The 15974-nt window shown below is 36.9% G+C and overlaps 1 protein-coding gene across 2 annotated transcripts in view; it reads right to left on the minus strand.

Annotated features, from left to right (window-relative positions):
- Positions 1–15974, minus strand: part of POLA1 (DNA polymerase alpha 1, catalytic subunit) — a 309415-nt gene that overhangs the window by 186990 nt on the left and 106451 nt on the right. For both annotated transcript variants that reach the window (XR_012026683.1, XM_072818081.1), the window contains exons 27-30: positions 7652–7684; positions 6771–6863; positions 4740–4945; positions 2747–2879 (exon numbers count right to left, since the gene is read on the minus strand). Coding sequence is in view for 1 of the 2 variants with exons in the window: in XM_072818081.1 (XP_072674182.1) it covers positions 2747–2879; positions 4740–4945; positions 6771–6863; positions 7652–7684 (465 nt within the window). In the remaining variant the exon portion in view is untranslated. The remainder of the gene's footprint in view (positions 1–2746; positions 2880–4739; positions 4946–6770; positions 6864–7651; positions 7685–15974) is intronic.

Below are 15974 nucleotides of genomic sequence, written 5' to 3' on the forward strand. Positions count from 1 at the left end.
CACAAGTTTTAAACACTGCGAGTATTCAGACAGATGTTAATCAAGACCCATCACCTTCGACATAAACAACTTGCCATAAACAGACTTAGGAATAACTATAATATAGATAATCCTTTCATCAGAATTCACTGCACTTCTGTCGACACTGCAGAAATCCATTTATTTAAAAAAAGTATAAAAATATGGGACAGTAAATATCTTTGACAGATCATTTTCATCTTGTAAACATGGACCATGCTTTGCTTATTCAATTTTTTTTTTATTTTTAAAGATTTTATTTATTCATGAGAGACACAGAGAGAGAGAGAGGCAGAGACACAGGCAGTGAAAGAAGCAGGCTCCGGGCAGGGAGCCTGATGTGGGACTCGATCCTAGGATCACATCCTGGGTCAAAGGCAGGCACTAAACTGCTGAGCCACCCAGGGATCCCAGTTTATTCAATTTTAAATCCCAGAATGTAGCACTGTGCTTGTAAGTGGTACTGCATGTTTGATGAATGGAAGACTAGGAAAGCAAGTGAATTCTTTCAATATTCACCGAACAACTGTTATTTGCCAGCTACTATGTCAAGTGAAATGGAGAATATAAAGACAATAACTAACAATTTTAGCTCTGCCAAAGAAAAATGAAGGCACAGCCCTAATCGCATTAAGTATTACTATTATTGTTATTACTAATGTCACTATAAATTGATAATTAGTGAAGCTGAATGCTGGATACATGGGGATTTATAATACTATCCTCTGGTTTTGTAGAAGTTTAACAATTTTGAGAGTAAAAACTTAAAATAACAGGACTGCAGGCTGTTGGTGAATACTCAAAGACTGCCAGTGGGTCCCTTGTGATTGCAGTTTCCTTGTGTACTAGTAGTACTATGTCTTGTCATTCATGTAAGAGGAAGACAGCGTGGGCACACTGGCTTGGAGGACACATGCTCAGTGTTCTTCTGCCAATAATGTGCTCATGTTTGGATTCAGCCTTTCAAACTCTTGCCTGGAACCACTTGTGATAGAGGATCCACATTTCTAAGAAGGTACATAGTATCAGGGATACAATCTACAAAATCGATGCAAAATTGATCAAAGAAAGACTGAAGTCATAAATAAATTTGACTGAAGTCAAATTTCTGAGACAGACCAAACAAAATCCGAAAAGAAATCATTTTTTAGATGTCACAAGTGATGCCATGCCAGTGGATAAACACTACATTGCTTAAAGCGAAGAGCCAGAGCCAAGGCACATGCCCTCTTTACAATATTTACTGTTTTCTTTGTAGTTTCTTATATAAATGAGTGTCTTTTTTTTTGTGACATCAGGGTTAAGGTATAGGAAACAGATGACTTATTTAAGAATGAATAATAATCCTAAGGATATGCATAGAAAATATTCATCTTCTCTAAAAACCAAATAAATGCAAATCAAATGCCAATGGTGAGACACTGCTTCATATCAAAATGATAGCACTATTTTATTTAAATATCACCAATGATATTATTGCCAAAGAACCATCATCAATACAAGCAAATGTGTGGTGAAGCTCACACATATTTTGTTCTTATCAATGCGTATCACCCTTTTACAAAGCAATTTGGCAACAGCCACACAGATATCCCTATCTTTTGACTCAAGTATTTCACTTCAAGGAACCTAAACTAAGAAAATAATTCATCCAAAAGCAAAAAGATAAAGTTATTCAATACAGTTATTTCCAGTATTAAAAAGAATGTAAATAATCAAAAACTTTAAATAAAGATGTATCAGTGAAATATAAGATTAACAGGATCATTTTTAAAGATAATATAGAAATTTGGAACAATCTGTTTATGCCAAACAAAAACAGATTTCAAAATAATATAATTACAATATATACTAAGAGTAAGGAGTAAGGGAACTGTGCAAAAATGACAAGCATCAATTTAGCACGGGGTATCATGAATGAGTTTTAAGTCTAAGCCTTCTATTTAATATCATTAGATTCTTTTTCATTAAAATTCTTTTTTTTTTGCATCAGCTTTGACAACAAAATCTATTTATCACAAAATGGGTAAAATAGTATCTACAAAATTAGCTTCTGAATATGTAAGGGTACTCTTTTTAAATGGCGGGGCGGGGGGGGGGATCTGCAACCTAACATCTTATATTACACCTTTTTCAAGTTAGGTAATAAAAAACATTCCTCATTTTCAACAACTAGAACTATCCATAAAGTCCACCTTATATATTTTAAAAAGAAAATAAAAGCGCAAGCACTCTGGCTATAAAGAAAACGCTAAAAAATAAAAATAAAAATAAAATAAAAATAAAGAAAATGCTATTACCTCTAAGAATCACCTTCTGTGAAAGACACACACACACACACTCTATCCATCTGTCTGTCTCCATTTCTCTCTAAACTTACAGGCCTGTCCTCCCAAACAACTATAAATAAGGACTATGGAGAAGGTAATACTCTCTAGTCCCCTAAACATCAACTATATCACTCCATAGAATCTCTGGAAACAAGGTTTCCATCAAGGAAGAAGTGGAGAGAGAAGGCCCCAGTGGCTGGCAGGGCAGTACGGGGGAGGGGGGGCCTGAAAGAGGAAGAGCAGTATGCTAATGCTCCATCGGTGAGATAGTTGTTAAGCAGCTTTCATCACCAGCTAGAATTTATTTCGATTGCAAGGATGAGGTGGTTCTTCAACTAGCTGAAGGAGGCAAAAAACACATGGCAGCAGCTGGGCTCAGCAATAAATGCTACATTTACCTTGTTAATTTCAAACTGGCTCACTGGGACACTGCCATTTAGCACATTTTCTCCAATTTCTATTAACCTCTTCTGAATGTTTTCCACTATAGTGTCTCGGCTTTGATCAGAAAGAATCTGGCCAATGACAAAGCTGCAAAAAAAGAGAGGGATTCATTTTTTTAATATTATACTTTATTAATAAAGGAGAGAAAAGGAAGATAAATGCCATTAGATTAACATGTGGACAAGAGCTGTACTAAAAGCTAACATGAGGGTGAGTGTCCAAAAGGCCGTTACTATTTGTTTTTTAACATTAACTCTACCAAAGGTTTACCAACCTTGGAATGTCAGGTTTGCCCTTAAACATACAGACCATTTTTTTAATGCACCAGCTAATGCTTCATACAAAATGTGGACAGAGAAAGGTATGTGTTCCATCCACAACTGCATATATGCAATTACAAAATTCACAAGCAGTTATATTCTACCCATAGGGAAAAAATTTAAAAGACAAAAATTTCACTCTCCTCATAAAGCACCAAGATACTATTTCTGATATCACCAAGCTGAGATGACCATTAGCTAGGTAAGCAGAAACACAATTCTTTATCCAAGTTTTTTTAAAAACCGAAAATTTCAAACTTCTTTCTCTAGCTTCATTATATTATGTTCTCCAACCTTATGCTATCTCTGAAAAAGTTCATATTATTCTACCAGACCCCTTCAAAAAACAAGGGAAAAAAGAAAAAGAAAAGGAGTAAAGAAGCCAATATTTTATCCATTTCTGAGAAAATGCAGAGCGAGGGTTTGACAGCTGCATTATAATTTGTCAGAAAAAGAACCCTAACAAAAACATTTGTATAGCTTTAATTACTAATACATTTCTAACTCAGAGAAATTTACTTCTATTATGATGCATCTTTTCTTAGAAAACACAAAGCTGAAGAGAACACTAATCGACAGTCTATACAAAGTAGTTTCATCTTTGGGTACATTTGGGGGCAATGAAGCATTTCAAACTTCATTTCATAAAAGGCTAACAGTGACCTATAGTCGAATGATCAACTTTGCCTAATCAAGAGTGGTTCTGCAGAAGCAACAATTGCTTAATCTCCCAACTTGAAAGCAAGAGGAAGACTAGAAAACAAGTAAAAAGTGTGACTATTCAGCAATATTAAAATTAATTTAAATTTTGCTTTAAAGAAAAATTTCTTCTATTTTCAGAATTGGGCAGGTTCACCAAACAGGAATATCTAAAAAGATAGAACATTAAATACCTAAAGATTCAACCTTTTTTAAATGGATGCTTTATAAATTAATGTGACTCTTTAAAAAAAAAAAAACAGGCCTTATCATCACAATTTCCAGTCTCAGATGCAAAGGTAGGGGGGTCAGCCATGAAATTTATTATTTCTGAGGTACTCAGAGTATTTGAGAACTAGCTCTTAAATTAACCTTAGTAAGAATTTTATTTAAAAAAAAAAGAAAGAATTTTATTTTTTTCTTTTTGCTAGAGATTCATAAGAATCTTTACAGACAAATGATATGGATGGAACAAAGTCTCAGTCTGTGGTCCACTACGAATCCCAGAATATTTAAGCCACAACAGGGGAAAATTTCAACAATTATGTTCCTACAGAGGCTCTAAAACAATTCAGGAACACCACACAAGGCACTTTCTGATAAGAAAATGAAAGCAAAATAAAACTGACACAAGCCAACATCAATGAAACCAACACCATAGGGAGCTAAGATATGAAGCTTCACCCTGTGAGTTATAGCTCCTAAGATGTATCTTACAGCAAGTAACTCTTACTGAGCAAATTTGGCTTTTGTTGAGTTTTAATCTACCTGGAAAATTCCACTCCAAATAAATGAGAAGCATTAATATGTAACAACGTCAAAGAAGTTATGTCCTCGCGCTTGGCAGAATTACAAATCTTCTCTAGGTCATTAATACTCCAAGTTTTTACAGACAAATTAAAAAAGCAAAAATGAAAGCTGAACTCACTTTCCAGTTTCTTTAGCAAGATCACACCAATCTCTTCTAACTATATCTAACCCTTTCAGTTCCTGTTTGGTGGAGTAATTCCCATCTGACGTTGGCTCAACAACCAGAGCACCATACTTCTTTTTCTTCAGCAGTAGCAGAGACTTGAAAACACCGTCAATGTCTATTTCAAGCAGTTTGTACAACTTGTTGACTTCACTTTTTACCTGTGAAAATTTCAAATCATTAATACTAGCTTCTCAAACATCTACCAGGAAGAAGATGAACAAGCTACAAATTCCCCAGAGTTAATCTAAACAGAACTTGAATTCACACAAGATTAGAGTGCATTTACTCAGGTGATCTAAAACACAGTATTATGTTGAGTATGATGCAAAACCACTGAAAGAGCATAGGGAGAAAAACTGATGAAAAAAATAATAATATATCATCCCACTCAACCAAAGGACAGAATTGGCAGGGTCTGCCCCAGGAAATTTACAAAAATTATAAAATAGTCTCTGAATCTGTAAACTAAATGCGTATGTACTTACCTTCAAACTACTGAGTTAGAAATTAGACAATCCAACAAATAGGTGGCTAAAAATAAGTAAAACTTTGACTACTAAAAATAAAGTCTAAGGGGTGCTTGGGTGGCTCAGCTGATTGTCAGACTCTTGGTTTCAGCTGAGGTCATGATTTCAGGGTTATGGAAGGGTAGCCCTCATCAGGCTCTGTGCTCAGAGTGGAGTGTGCTTGAGATTCTCTCCTTGTGCCCCTCTTACCACATGAGCACATGGTCTTTCTCTAAAATAAATAAATAAAATCTGTTTTAAAAAGGTCTAAGATCTCTCTGTACCTCCCAAAGCACCTGACGTATAAGGAAATAACTATATGTTGAACAAAAATTAATCAGTCACCTGCTCTTTATTGATAGGATCAAGGCACAGCCTTGATTTTAAGGAAAATACATAGCTTTTTGAAGTTCAATATGAGGACAATAGGCCAGGCCTGCTCTCAGGCAAAGGCTACAGGTCATATTTCACACATATTAGTGAAGAAGGCAGGAAGCTGTTATTTTGTAAGATGTTATCTTAGTTCTAGTTTATTGGGACAAGATCTTAACATAGCAAGTATTCAAGAAATGCTTGCTAATTATAAACTGCAATTAGGAGGCAACAAATGATTACTTTTAAATGTCCACTTGCAAAAAAAAAATGTCCACTTGCCTTTTCAAATATATTTTAAGTATTCTTGTAAAATTATAAATGTGTATGCATGTACGTAGATAGGTATTTATCCATATCAGCATATAAAATTCATCTGAATACTACTAGATATATTTCTCCTCATGCATGATAATGTGATAAGAATATACATGACCATATATTTTAAATTTATTTTTTTAAGATTTTATTTATTTATTTGTGGGGGAGGGGGGAAACAGCAGGAGTAAAAGGAGAGAGGGGCAGAGGGACAGGGAGAGGCAGACTCCCCTCTGAGCAGGGAGCCTGACATGGGGCTCAATTCCAGGACCCTGAGATCATGACCTAAGCCAAAGGCAGATGCTTAACTGACTGAGCTACCCAGATGCCCCCATATTTTAAATTAAAAAAATTTTTTTTGCTTTCTTCTTTTAACAGGAAGTTGACACAGGGTATATCACAGGGTGTGAAGCAGTGTGAACCCCCTCACAAGACCCAGGATAAACAGTAGCCAGTCAGAGATATCACTGTAGCCAGACCTAAGCCCAATATCCCGGAACTGTGAGAAGAACACCAGCCTTAGCAACAAGATGAAAACATCTCAGACAGTTTTCAAAGTAAAAATGTATTTATCACTTAAGGAAAAAAACACTCTCCTTTGAATTTAACCCTTAAAAACAAACAACTGGAGTAGAGGTTAAGAAAAATAAGAGGATGAGGAAATGAGAATCATGAAGTTTATTATTTTCAGGAGCACACATACACATACATGAATTTATGAAGTTCCATGTTTAAAGAGAATTCACAAAAGTAGGTAAAACAGATTAATTTCATCAGATTATCTCACCTTGTTTCCCAATTTATATACTTCTTCCAAATCGGTGCTATTGGTGTTTATCATAATTGAATCAGTATCTCCATAAATAACTTCAAGGTTCATCTAATAAAAAGCAAAAATTATAAAAATTAACAACAAAGACAAAGTGATCATCATACACAATGAAACTCAAGATTTTCCATACTACAGAAATTACACTGATCTTTCAAAAGTCTATGTTTATTCTTATCCATACTGTCAGAGTACAATCAAAGATAAGCTCCAATAAACCAGAAAAGAAAGCCACTATCACATTAAGAAAATCTAGCTAATTTTCTTAAAGCAGACAGAGAGCAGAGTGGCCAGGGAAATGTATAGTTTCAACCGACACAAACTATAGAACTAAATAACATAAAGGAGGATAAGAAACTAGGAAGAAGGGCAGGGGGTCTGTATTTATCCACTGTACCATAAGCTTAGTGGTCATGGCAATTTATAAAGCAGAAACATAATGGGTTATAATGGGTTTTTAAAATTCAGGGGCACAAATCCATATGAAATTCTTCACAGTTCCAAACAGTATTCAATAGAATATGAAGAGTGCCAAAAAAAAATCAATCATAACAAAAAACACTAGAGCACATACAGTATAAAGGCCTGGAAGTAAACTCTAATTAGCACTGTTACTAATTTGCTTGAAACACTCACATATAGGCTTCAAGCAGTGGCTAGATCATATCAGTGTTAGTAAAAGAAAAAAGCTATAATCCATTAGGACGGATTATAATCTTAAACTAGGCATCCTAAGAAGCCATTTCCAGTCTGTTTGGGTTACAATTTTCCTTGAATACAAAAACGTCACCAGGTATGATATTTAAGAGTCATTGTATAATGAAAATGCTCAGCATTACCTTTTGTACCATCTCTTTTGTATGCATCAAAATCTAAATGAAAGAAAAGTCAAGATTAATGCATTACATAGTTACAAAACCATAAACTTAAGTACATAGAGATAGATAACCCCAACGACTAGTCATAAATTATAAAGCTCTTCAATGGTTTTCTAACTACAATCCTCATAAGAACAGTAATATCAACATAATCTAAAAGTAAGTTGGCCTCTATGTTCTTAGCCAGAGATATGTAAGCAGCTCTACTATAAAGATCTACTTAAGATTCATATAAAGATCTATCTTTAATGAATACGCATAATAAAAACATCCCTTTATGATATGGCAAAAAGGCGAACTATTCTCATTACTAATATTTAACTAGATCTGTGTGACTGAAAAAAAAAAGCTTAACAGAACATTTCAAATCTGGTCATTCTTATCTACATGGTATTCAAAATCTTAAAAAGTACAAAAATATAAATGCATATACACTAGATTTAAATTTCTTCTAGAGACTGTAAATTTCCTGAAGGCAGAGGGTAGACCTTCACATACTCTCTGGAGGTAGCACAGTGCCCAGTACTAAGGTGGGGCTGAGGAAATGTTCAGTGATCGGGTAATAGGTGTAGACAAGATTGTCTCTAGGCCCAGATAGCTGCAGACTGAAGACAGTATTACAGAGCCCTAGAAACCCTGTACTTAGAGTATCTTCTTTTTTTTTAAGAGTATCTTTTACATCCACCCCTTACTTGACATTCCTACTGCTTCTTCCCCTTTATTACAGTCTCCTAATTTTGTTCAGGCCTTCATTGTCCTATATTCTTACCGAAGAAAGCCCTTTTCCTGGGGGTGGTGAATATGGATTAGGCTAATTAATGATTTTAATAACAGCCATAGACTGGAATCACCTGAAAAAGGTGATTAGCAGGAAGGGCTAAAAACCACTGGACTAAGATAATCATGATACTCCCATTCTGAAAAGTTTTTAGTTGACAGTGTATCCCCTCTCCAACTAGATCACAAGCACCTGGAGGCCAGAGCACATGTCTGGGCCTAACTCTAGGCTTCACACATGACAGGGGCTCAAAACCCCATTTGCTAGATGACTGATAGGTCTCAAAGTAATCCCAATTACTTTCCTGGAATTCAGCTAACTCCTAAAAAACATTCACTCTCCTCCATTTCACCTTCCCTTTTAAACATCTAAATCACAGGGAAATGCGTTGTGGGAGATTATCTGACAATTCCTTCGGGAAGAGGGCAATAATGAGATCAACCAAGTTAATCATAGTGAGGACAGAACTGCTCATCACAAGTTCTCTTTACCCTCCTCCCCTTCTACCCCACCAGGCTTCGCCTTCCTCATCACAACAGACAACTCCACAAGGTAACCATTACCTAAGTAAAATACCTCAGACGCAGCCTGTCAACCTCTCACTGCAACTCAGTATATGCAGGAACCAATTTCCTCTACTCTTTTTTCACACCACGAACAAAATCTACTATGTCATCCTTGAGCAAACCTCCAACATGTACTGGCAACCTTCATTGTTCACGTTTACTACTTGCCTCAATTCTCTCCTGCCACCAACTCACTACCATTTCCACACATGACCTGAGGGCTACCAAAATTATTTTGTTTGACCGCAGAAACCTGGTATTGGATCTTTTGCACACAAAAAATGGTAGAAAATGAAGCAAAACATAAAGACTATACTGCGGCAGCTTTTTTTCACCTAATACTTTATCTTAGAGATTATTTCCTATTTATGTATGAAGAGCTGCCTTATTCTTTTTTAATAACTCTACAGTATTCCACTGTGTAACTCGATCATGATTTATTTAACCAGTGTTCTAGTAATAAACATATAGGTTGTTTCTGATCTTAACCTTTATAACTACACTTCAACAAATAATCCTCATATACATATAATCTGCCAGTAACAAGATAAACTCTCTAAGACTTACTGGGTCAAAGGTTATATGGGTTCAAATGTTTTGTAAATATAATCAAATTGCTTTCCACAGAGGTTATACTGATTTCTGAAGATAGTTTTATCATCATCTTTCCAGGGGACCTCAATAGCTGATGAGTATGCTCCATTTCAGGTTCAAGGTCCTCCCCAAAGTGTGTCAACTCTTCAGTCCATCCGCTAGGACACACCCCACAATCATGCTGACCTGACCTCTCACGCTTCTTCACTAAGCACTTCTACATGGTGGGTACCATAGTGCCCTGTCCAGACCAATGTTTACCCAAGTGCTAATGAGTAGGATCACCCAAAAGCTACCCTTGATTCAAACTGCTCACTGCAACGCCGGGGGTTGTCAGCTATTAGACACCCTGTGGGCTACCAAATTCTTAGTACGTAGCAGAGGGCCTGGTACACAGGAGCTATTAACGAGTATTTGTAAAATGCTGAATGAATAATCCTAAGGAGTGGGCAGTATTACAAACCCCATTTTACAGATGAGTAAAATTAGGCTCTGTGATTTTACCCAAAATAACAGAACTAGTCAGGAGCTCAATCTAGAAGCCGGACCTTCTATCTCATTTTCTCTTCAGAATGTTTCACTGGCTTGTTAAAAAGCCCATACCACATGAATGTTCTGGAAGCCAACAGTCAATAACTTATACATCACAGGTATTTTCCCCATTAAGGAAATGCATTTTTAAAAGAAGTCACAGGTATCAAGAAAAGTCTACTGGACACAAGGTACAGGGATTACAAGATGTCCGTTCATAAGTTCACTTCAAATTGACAAGCCTAATATTAAAGCTACCCATTCTGACAGAAAATCATTTTGTAAGTGCCAACAGCTAGAAAACAGGACTATAAAGGCTTGCTAAATTCATTAATAAGGCAGTCTGCAGTTATCTGATTTCACAGCAACACCTGCATATTTATCTACTCATTACCAATTGGATGATGGAATTTTTTCAAGCACATTTCAAAAATCTGCCAACTTCAAGTGTAAAAAAATAAACTTTGTGGTTAATTTTTCCCTTAACAAAGTACAGCTGTTGAGAATAATTGTTCAAGATCTTACCCTGTAATGTCAACTGCAGCAGAACAAAGAGTATTTAATTAGCAAATCTATCCAGTAATTCAACACCTATTATATAAAATGCCTTCGTGATTTTATTCAGGATAATTTGCTAAGAGGGTTATTACTGACATTCAGATGGAATTTAAAATTCCTACGCAAGTCGAGTCATAATAGCAGTAATGATCTCCCCAATCAGGAGATTCGGTGTCACACAAGGCTCTCTTGCAATGCAGCAGCCGATTTCCTGACTTCTTAATTCCTGGGCTCAGCTCAGTGAGAGCCCTTCATGCCGATATTTCAGTCAGCAATACATCTTTAATGGGACTCTATTAAAATAACTAGAACAAAAATGACTTTTTTTTTGGTTAAAAAGAATGACAGCACTGCCATCATATCAATCATTGCAGGCTTTGCAGAACAGTGCCGTTAGGGGAAAAGAGGAGGGGGAAACAGGAAAGGAGTGGGGCTGGGGGTGGGGAGGAGCAGTAATTAAAATAATACGAAAAAGTGTTTTAACCCCAATCTGAGCCTCTGAAGGCTGGAGAAGGGCGGTAGGGACTAAAAGGAAATGTAAAGTATATTTTAAAAAACTCTTTCCTAAAGAAAATAATGTATTCAGGAATACACCCACAATGTGGTTTACTAAGCAGAAAGAGCATGTTTATGACGCTGGGTTTAACAGCGGCAGCGACCTAAGACCAACTTCTATTGACGTATGCATTTACAGCTTCTCCTACCAAGGCTGGGAAAAAGCTGGGATCTTTACTTTTTGTCAGGATAGAATATGGGTGTCTGGCAATACATTGAAATGTTATGAAATGGTTTTAGACACTACTATAGCCTAAAACTGTGCTTATTAATACTAAATGAAAGCGAGAAAACACCAATTTTCCATGGTTAAAAAAAAGTTTCAAGCTCCTTTTCCAAAAGCACAGGTCTAAATGCAACAGAAATCCTACAAGTTAAGAAAACTTGGGGTAAGGTCAAATCCTAAAAAAATAATGCATGAACAGAATGACAACTGAAATCTCAATGGCTTTAGGATTCTTCTGTTACTGATGACATAAAATTAGAAATAAACTGGAAAGGTTTTTTTAAAAACACATTAGCATAACAGGGGTAGCAAAATGAATGGTTTTGAAGGATAGGGAAGAGAAAAGTACAAGAAATATAAATATTATGATATTTGGTAATCCAACCATTATCTAAGTTTTCCTAGTCCCAATTTCAGCAGTTTCCGAGCAGGACTCTGTGATACTCCCTTCTCCCACTTGGCAAACATTTGGTTCATCCTTATTATATTCTACTGCCTTTTTCTTATTTTCCCCTTATTCTTAGATGTGTGTCTTCTCTATAAGACGCTCAAGGAGCATAGGCTATGGATTTGATAAGTACCCTACTTTCTGTCTCTACCACCTAACATTCCTGCCTGGGTTTTTTACTGTCTTTAAAATAGTTTTACCTTCCTTAAAACTGGGGGAAAAGTGCCACCCAGATCCCTGAGATACATGGGAATAAAAAGAACTCTAGGCTGAAAACACAGATAGCAAAGATAAAACATTATACAAATTTGAGTTTAAAGAAAAGCCAGGGGTCTGAAAGGTGAGTACTGGTTTAAACTGCCAATTAGTAGCTGAGTGATTTGTGAATGATCTGGGTTCCCTCTCTAGGTCTTAGCATCCTCATTTAGAAAAAATGAGGCTAGGATTCCTCCCAGATCTAAAAATCTAGAATCCTAGTTTGACAAGCAGAAACACCTCTATCCTCCTATCTGGTTGTCTTGTCCTTCAAACACAATCACTTCTTTAGTACTAGGAAAAGGAGGCACAAATATGTCCAACAAAGACCGTCGGCATTACAAGAATATATATATCCATATTCTAGGTTAACTTTCGAAGGCTATATGGTTGTAAAATAACTAGAAAATACGTAGGCTCTCACAAGTTGTCTGCATATAGCTTAATGCACTTAATATAAGTGGGTGGGTATATTTCCAATACTTAAAACATTTGACATTCCTCTACTGAGATTCCCCCTGCCCCCGCCAGGAGAATATAAACACAGCATCTATACACACACACACACACACACACACACACACACACACACACATATCAGGACTTTTCAACCTCAGCACTACTGACATTTTAGGCCGGAGAGTTTTTGGTCATGAGGGCCTGTCTCTGGCTTTTACCCACTAGATGCCAGTAGCATGCATGAACGCACATAGACTCTCCAATTTTGACAGCCAAAATGGTCTCTAGATATTGCCAAATGTTTTCTGGGGGACAAAACTGCCCTTGGTTGGGAATCAGTGATATTATGCTAATTGGCAGCATTTTCTCTCTCCAAACCCATATTCCATTGTCTGTCCCATAAGAATTCCTTCTAAACCCCATACATCTCCTCCAAACCCTCCCTGGCTCCAAAAGGATAAATGGCCCCTCCAAGAACCTAGAACTAAAAGGAAGGGCTGACTTCCTTTCTAATCCAACGAGCTAACAAGTCTCACATGAGATTCTATCTTCTTGCCAATGTGCCCTTCCTCCTCCAAGTCCTCACCACTCAGCCTACCTGTCTCCAGCATCACTACCTTTGAAGCCATTCCTCATACTTTGCCAGCATCCTTTCTAAAATAAAATGTACACTTTGCAATGAATTTCAAATCCCTTAGCTTTACCCAAGGCTCTAATGATACAGTAAAGGCCTCCTCCCACCTTTGAATGCTTCCCATATGCACTCTTCAATCCATCCTTCCTGAGATATTTTGAGTTCACTGAACAAGCCATGCTCTTTTTCTTGCTTCTGTGCTTTTCACATGCTGTTTCCCCATAGTGGTCCAAAGTGTGGGTTCAGAAGTTAGGCTGTGTAATGGTTCATTTTGTGTCAACTGGGCTAGGCCAGTGATACCCAGTTATTTGGTCAGACACCAGTCTAGATGTTGTTGTGAAGGTTCTCTTGTTTTTGGTGTTTTGTTTTGTTTACATGAGACCAACATTTAAATTATAGACTTTTTGAGTAAAGCAGATCATCCCCACCATAATGCAGGTGGATCTCACCTAATCATTTGAAGGCCTTAGGAGAGAAAGGAATGAAGCCCCCCAAGGTAACTGTAGACATCAACTCAAGTGCTGTGTGTTTGAGTCTTCAGCCTGTTGACTTGCTCTGAGATTTCAGTCTTGTCAGCGCCTATAATCCCATGAGCCAATTCCTTAAAATCAATCAATCCATCAATCTCTTTCTCTCCATCTCCCCTCCATACCCCCCTCCCCCCCCCCGCATATTGGTTCTGTTTCTCTGGAGAACCCTGATAGAGATTAAGTTCAAAGTATAACAGCACTGCTTACAAGCTGTGTGACCTCAGGCACACAACGTAACCTCTCCATGTCTCTAACATTTGACTGTAAAATGGAGATGATAACCACAGCTTCCTTACAATGCAGCTACGTTTAATGAACATTAAATATAACACATGTAAATTGTTTTCTGCAGTCCCTGGTATATAAGTTCATAAATGTTAACTATTATTGTTACTTAATGTCTACTTATTTTATAAGGAACTTTACACCATGAGAACAACCTCTCTGGTCTCCCCTGCTAAATGGTAATGAGGAGTATGTTAGTCTAATGTAGGCCTCAAAGTACTCTGTGTATACCAGAGCACACCACTCTACTACAAAGATAAGACACTATAAGCAAATCATAAGCAGAGATCATGCCTTAGCTATTAAACCTGACTCAATGCCTGGCACATAGGAGTAATTCAATAAACATTTATTTTTTTTACATTCTAATAAAAGGAGGCAAACCCAAGGGGTCCAACATGAGAAGAGCAAAGCCATGGACTGGTAAGTGCATCTCCACAACAAAAGGACCCTAAAGCTGGTTGCAGAAAGTGGCTATTAAACCCACACAGAAAAAATAAATAAATAAGTAAACCCACACAGAGTATGAATTTAAAAGCTAGCTCTTGGGGATCCCTGGGTGGCTCAGTGGTTTAGCACCTGCCTTCAGCCCAGGGTGTGATCCTGGAGTCCCAGGATCGAGTCCCACATCAGGCTCCCTGCATGCAGCCCGCATCTCCCTCTGCCTGTGTCTCTGCCCCTTTCTCTCTCTGTGTGTCTCTCATGAATAAATAGAATCTTAAAAAAATAAAAATAATAAAATAAAAGCTAGCTCTTTCCATGCAAGAAGTGAAGAGCAAATCAGTTTTAATTCCACCTTCAAGCACAGTGCATGTGAGATAAATATTCACTCAAGAAAAATGAAGGTCTACCTCAGTGATAAAGGTCCATTAATTATAAACTTGACTGAAAGTGTAACTCTCCCATAGGACTCATTTCCAGATAAACTGATTTTGTTTTAAATCCATAATTTACAACCTAGACCTTCTGACAGCTCATGTGTAAAGAATATAAAACACGCTGAATAAACAAAGCTTTCTGATAGGTTTCTCCTCCCTAACAGATACATTGAGTGATATTTATGAGTATCTCTCAATTACTGCCCTAAAAATGTGTCAAGGTTCTATTTTTGACTTAAAAATGTAAAATAACTAGAATCTATGACTTTGAATATGTGAAACGAGAAGTTCACTTCTCCTTTGTCTTCTAATTCCTTGCCCCCAAAGATTCATTCATCTTGTGCATTTTTTAACAATCCACCTTACATTTTGACTTGTAAAAAACTGTTTTCACCTTTAAAGAAAGCTTCCTTTCACAACATTCTTACTCCCTGTTCCTCCTCCACTCCAATCTCCAGTTCAGAAACTCACGTCCCCTTCCCGTGTTTCACTTGAACTTCTGTGCATTATTGCCATACTTGGGATTATATCTGACATAGGACTCTGGAGAGCTTGTAGAGCTGGCTTAAAAGCACACTTGAGCAAAATCTACTCACTGACACAAGGGTTCAAGTGCAAGCCTACACTCTTAAATACTAAATTTCCAAAAAATACCCAAACCCTAAGACACCGAGATTGAAACCAGAGCAGGAGACATTAACCTAAGGTTAAGAAATGTGAACATCACTGAAACTGTATGGAAAAATTTGAATGTGTGCCTACATGCATTTTTCTAGGAAGAGGGTCCACATATTACATCAGATTTGAAATTGTAACTCATTTAAATATAAGTACCATTGAAGATTCTCCAATTAGCCATAAGAATTAAGCTTTCAGATTTCTCAGAATTCACATATTGTCTACAGGACTAGAAACACCCCCCTTTAAAGGGCTTTGCGTCTTGCTTTGGAGCTGCATATTTTCAGCCTCTACAGTGTTATTTCCTTC

Source organism: Canis lupus, chromosome X (genome assembly GCF_048164855.1).
Source record: "Canis lupus baileyi chromosome X, mCanLup2.hap1, whole genome shotgun sequence".
NCBI lineage: Eukaryota > Metazoa > Chordata > Mammalia > Carnivora > Canidae > Canis > Canis lupus.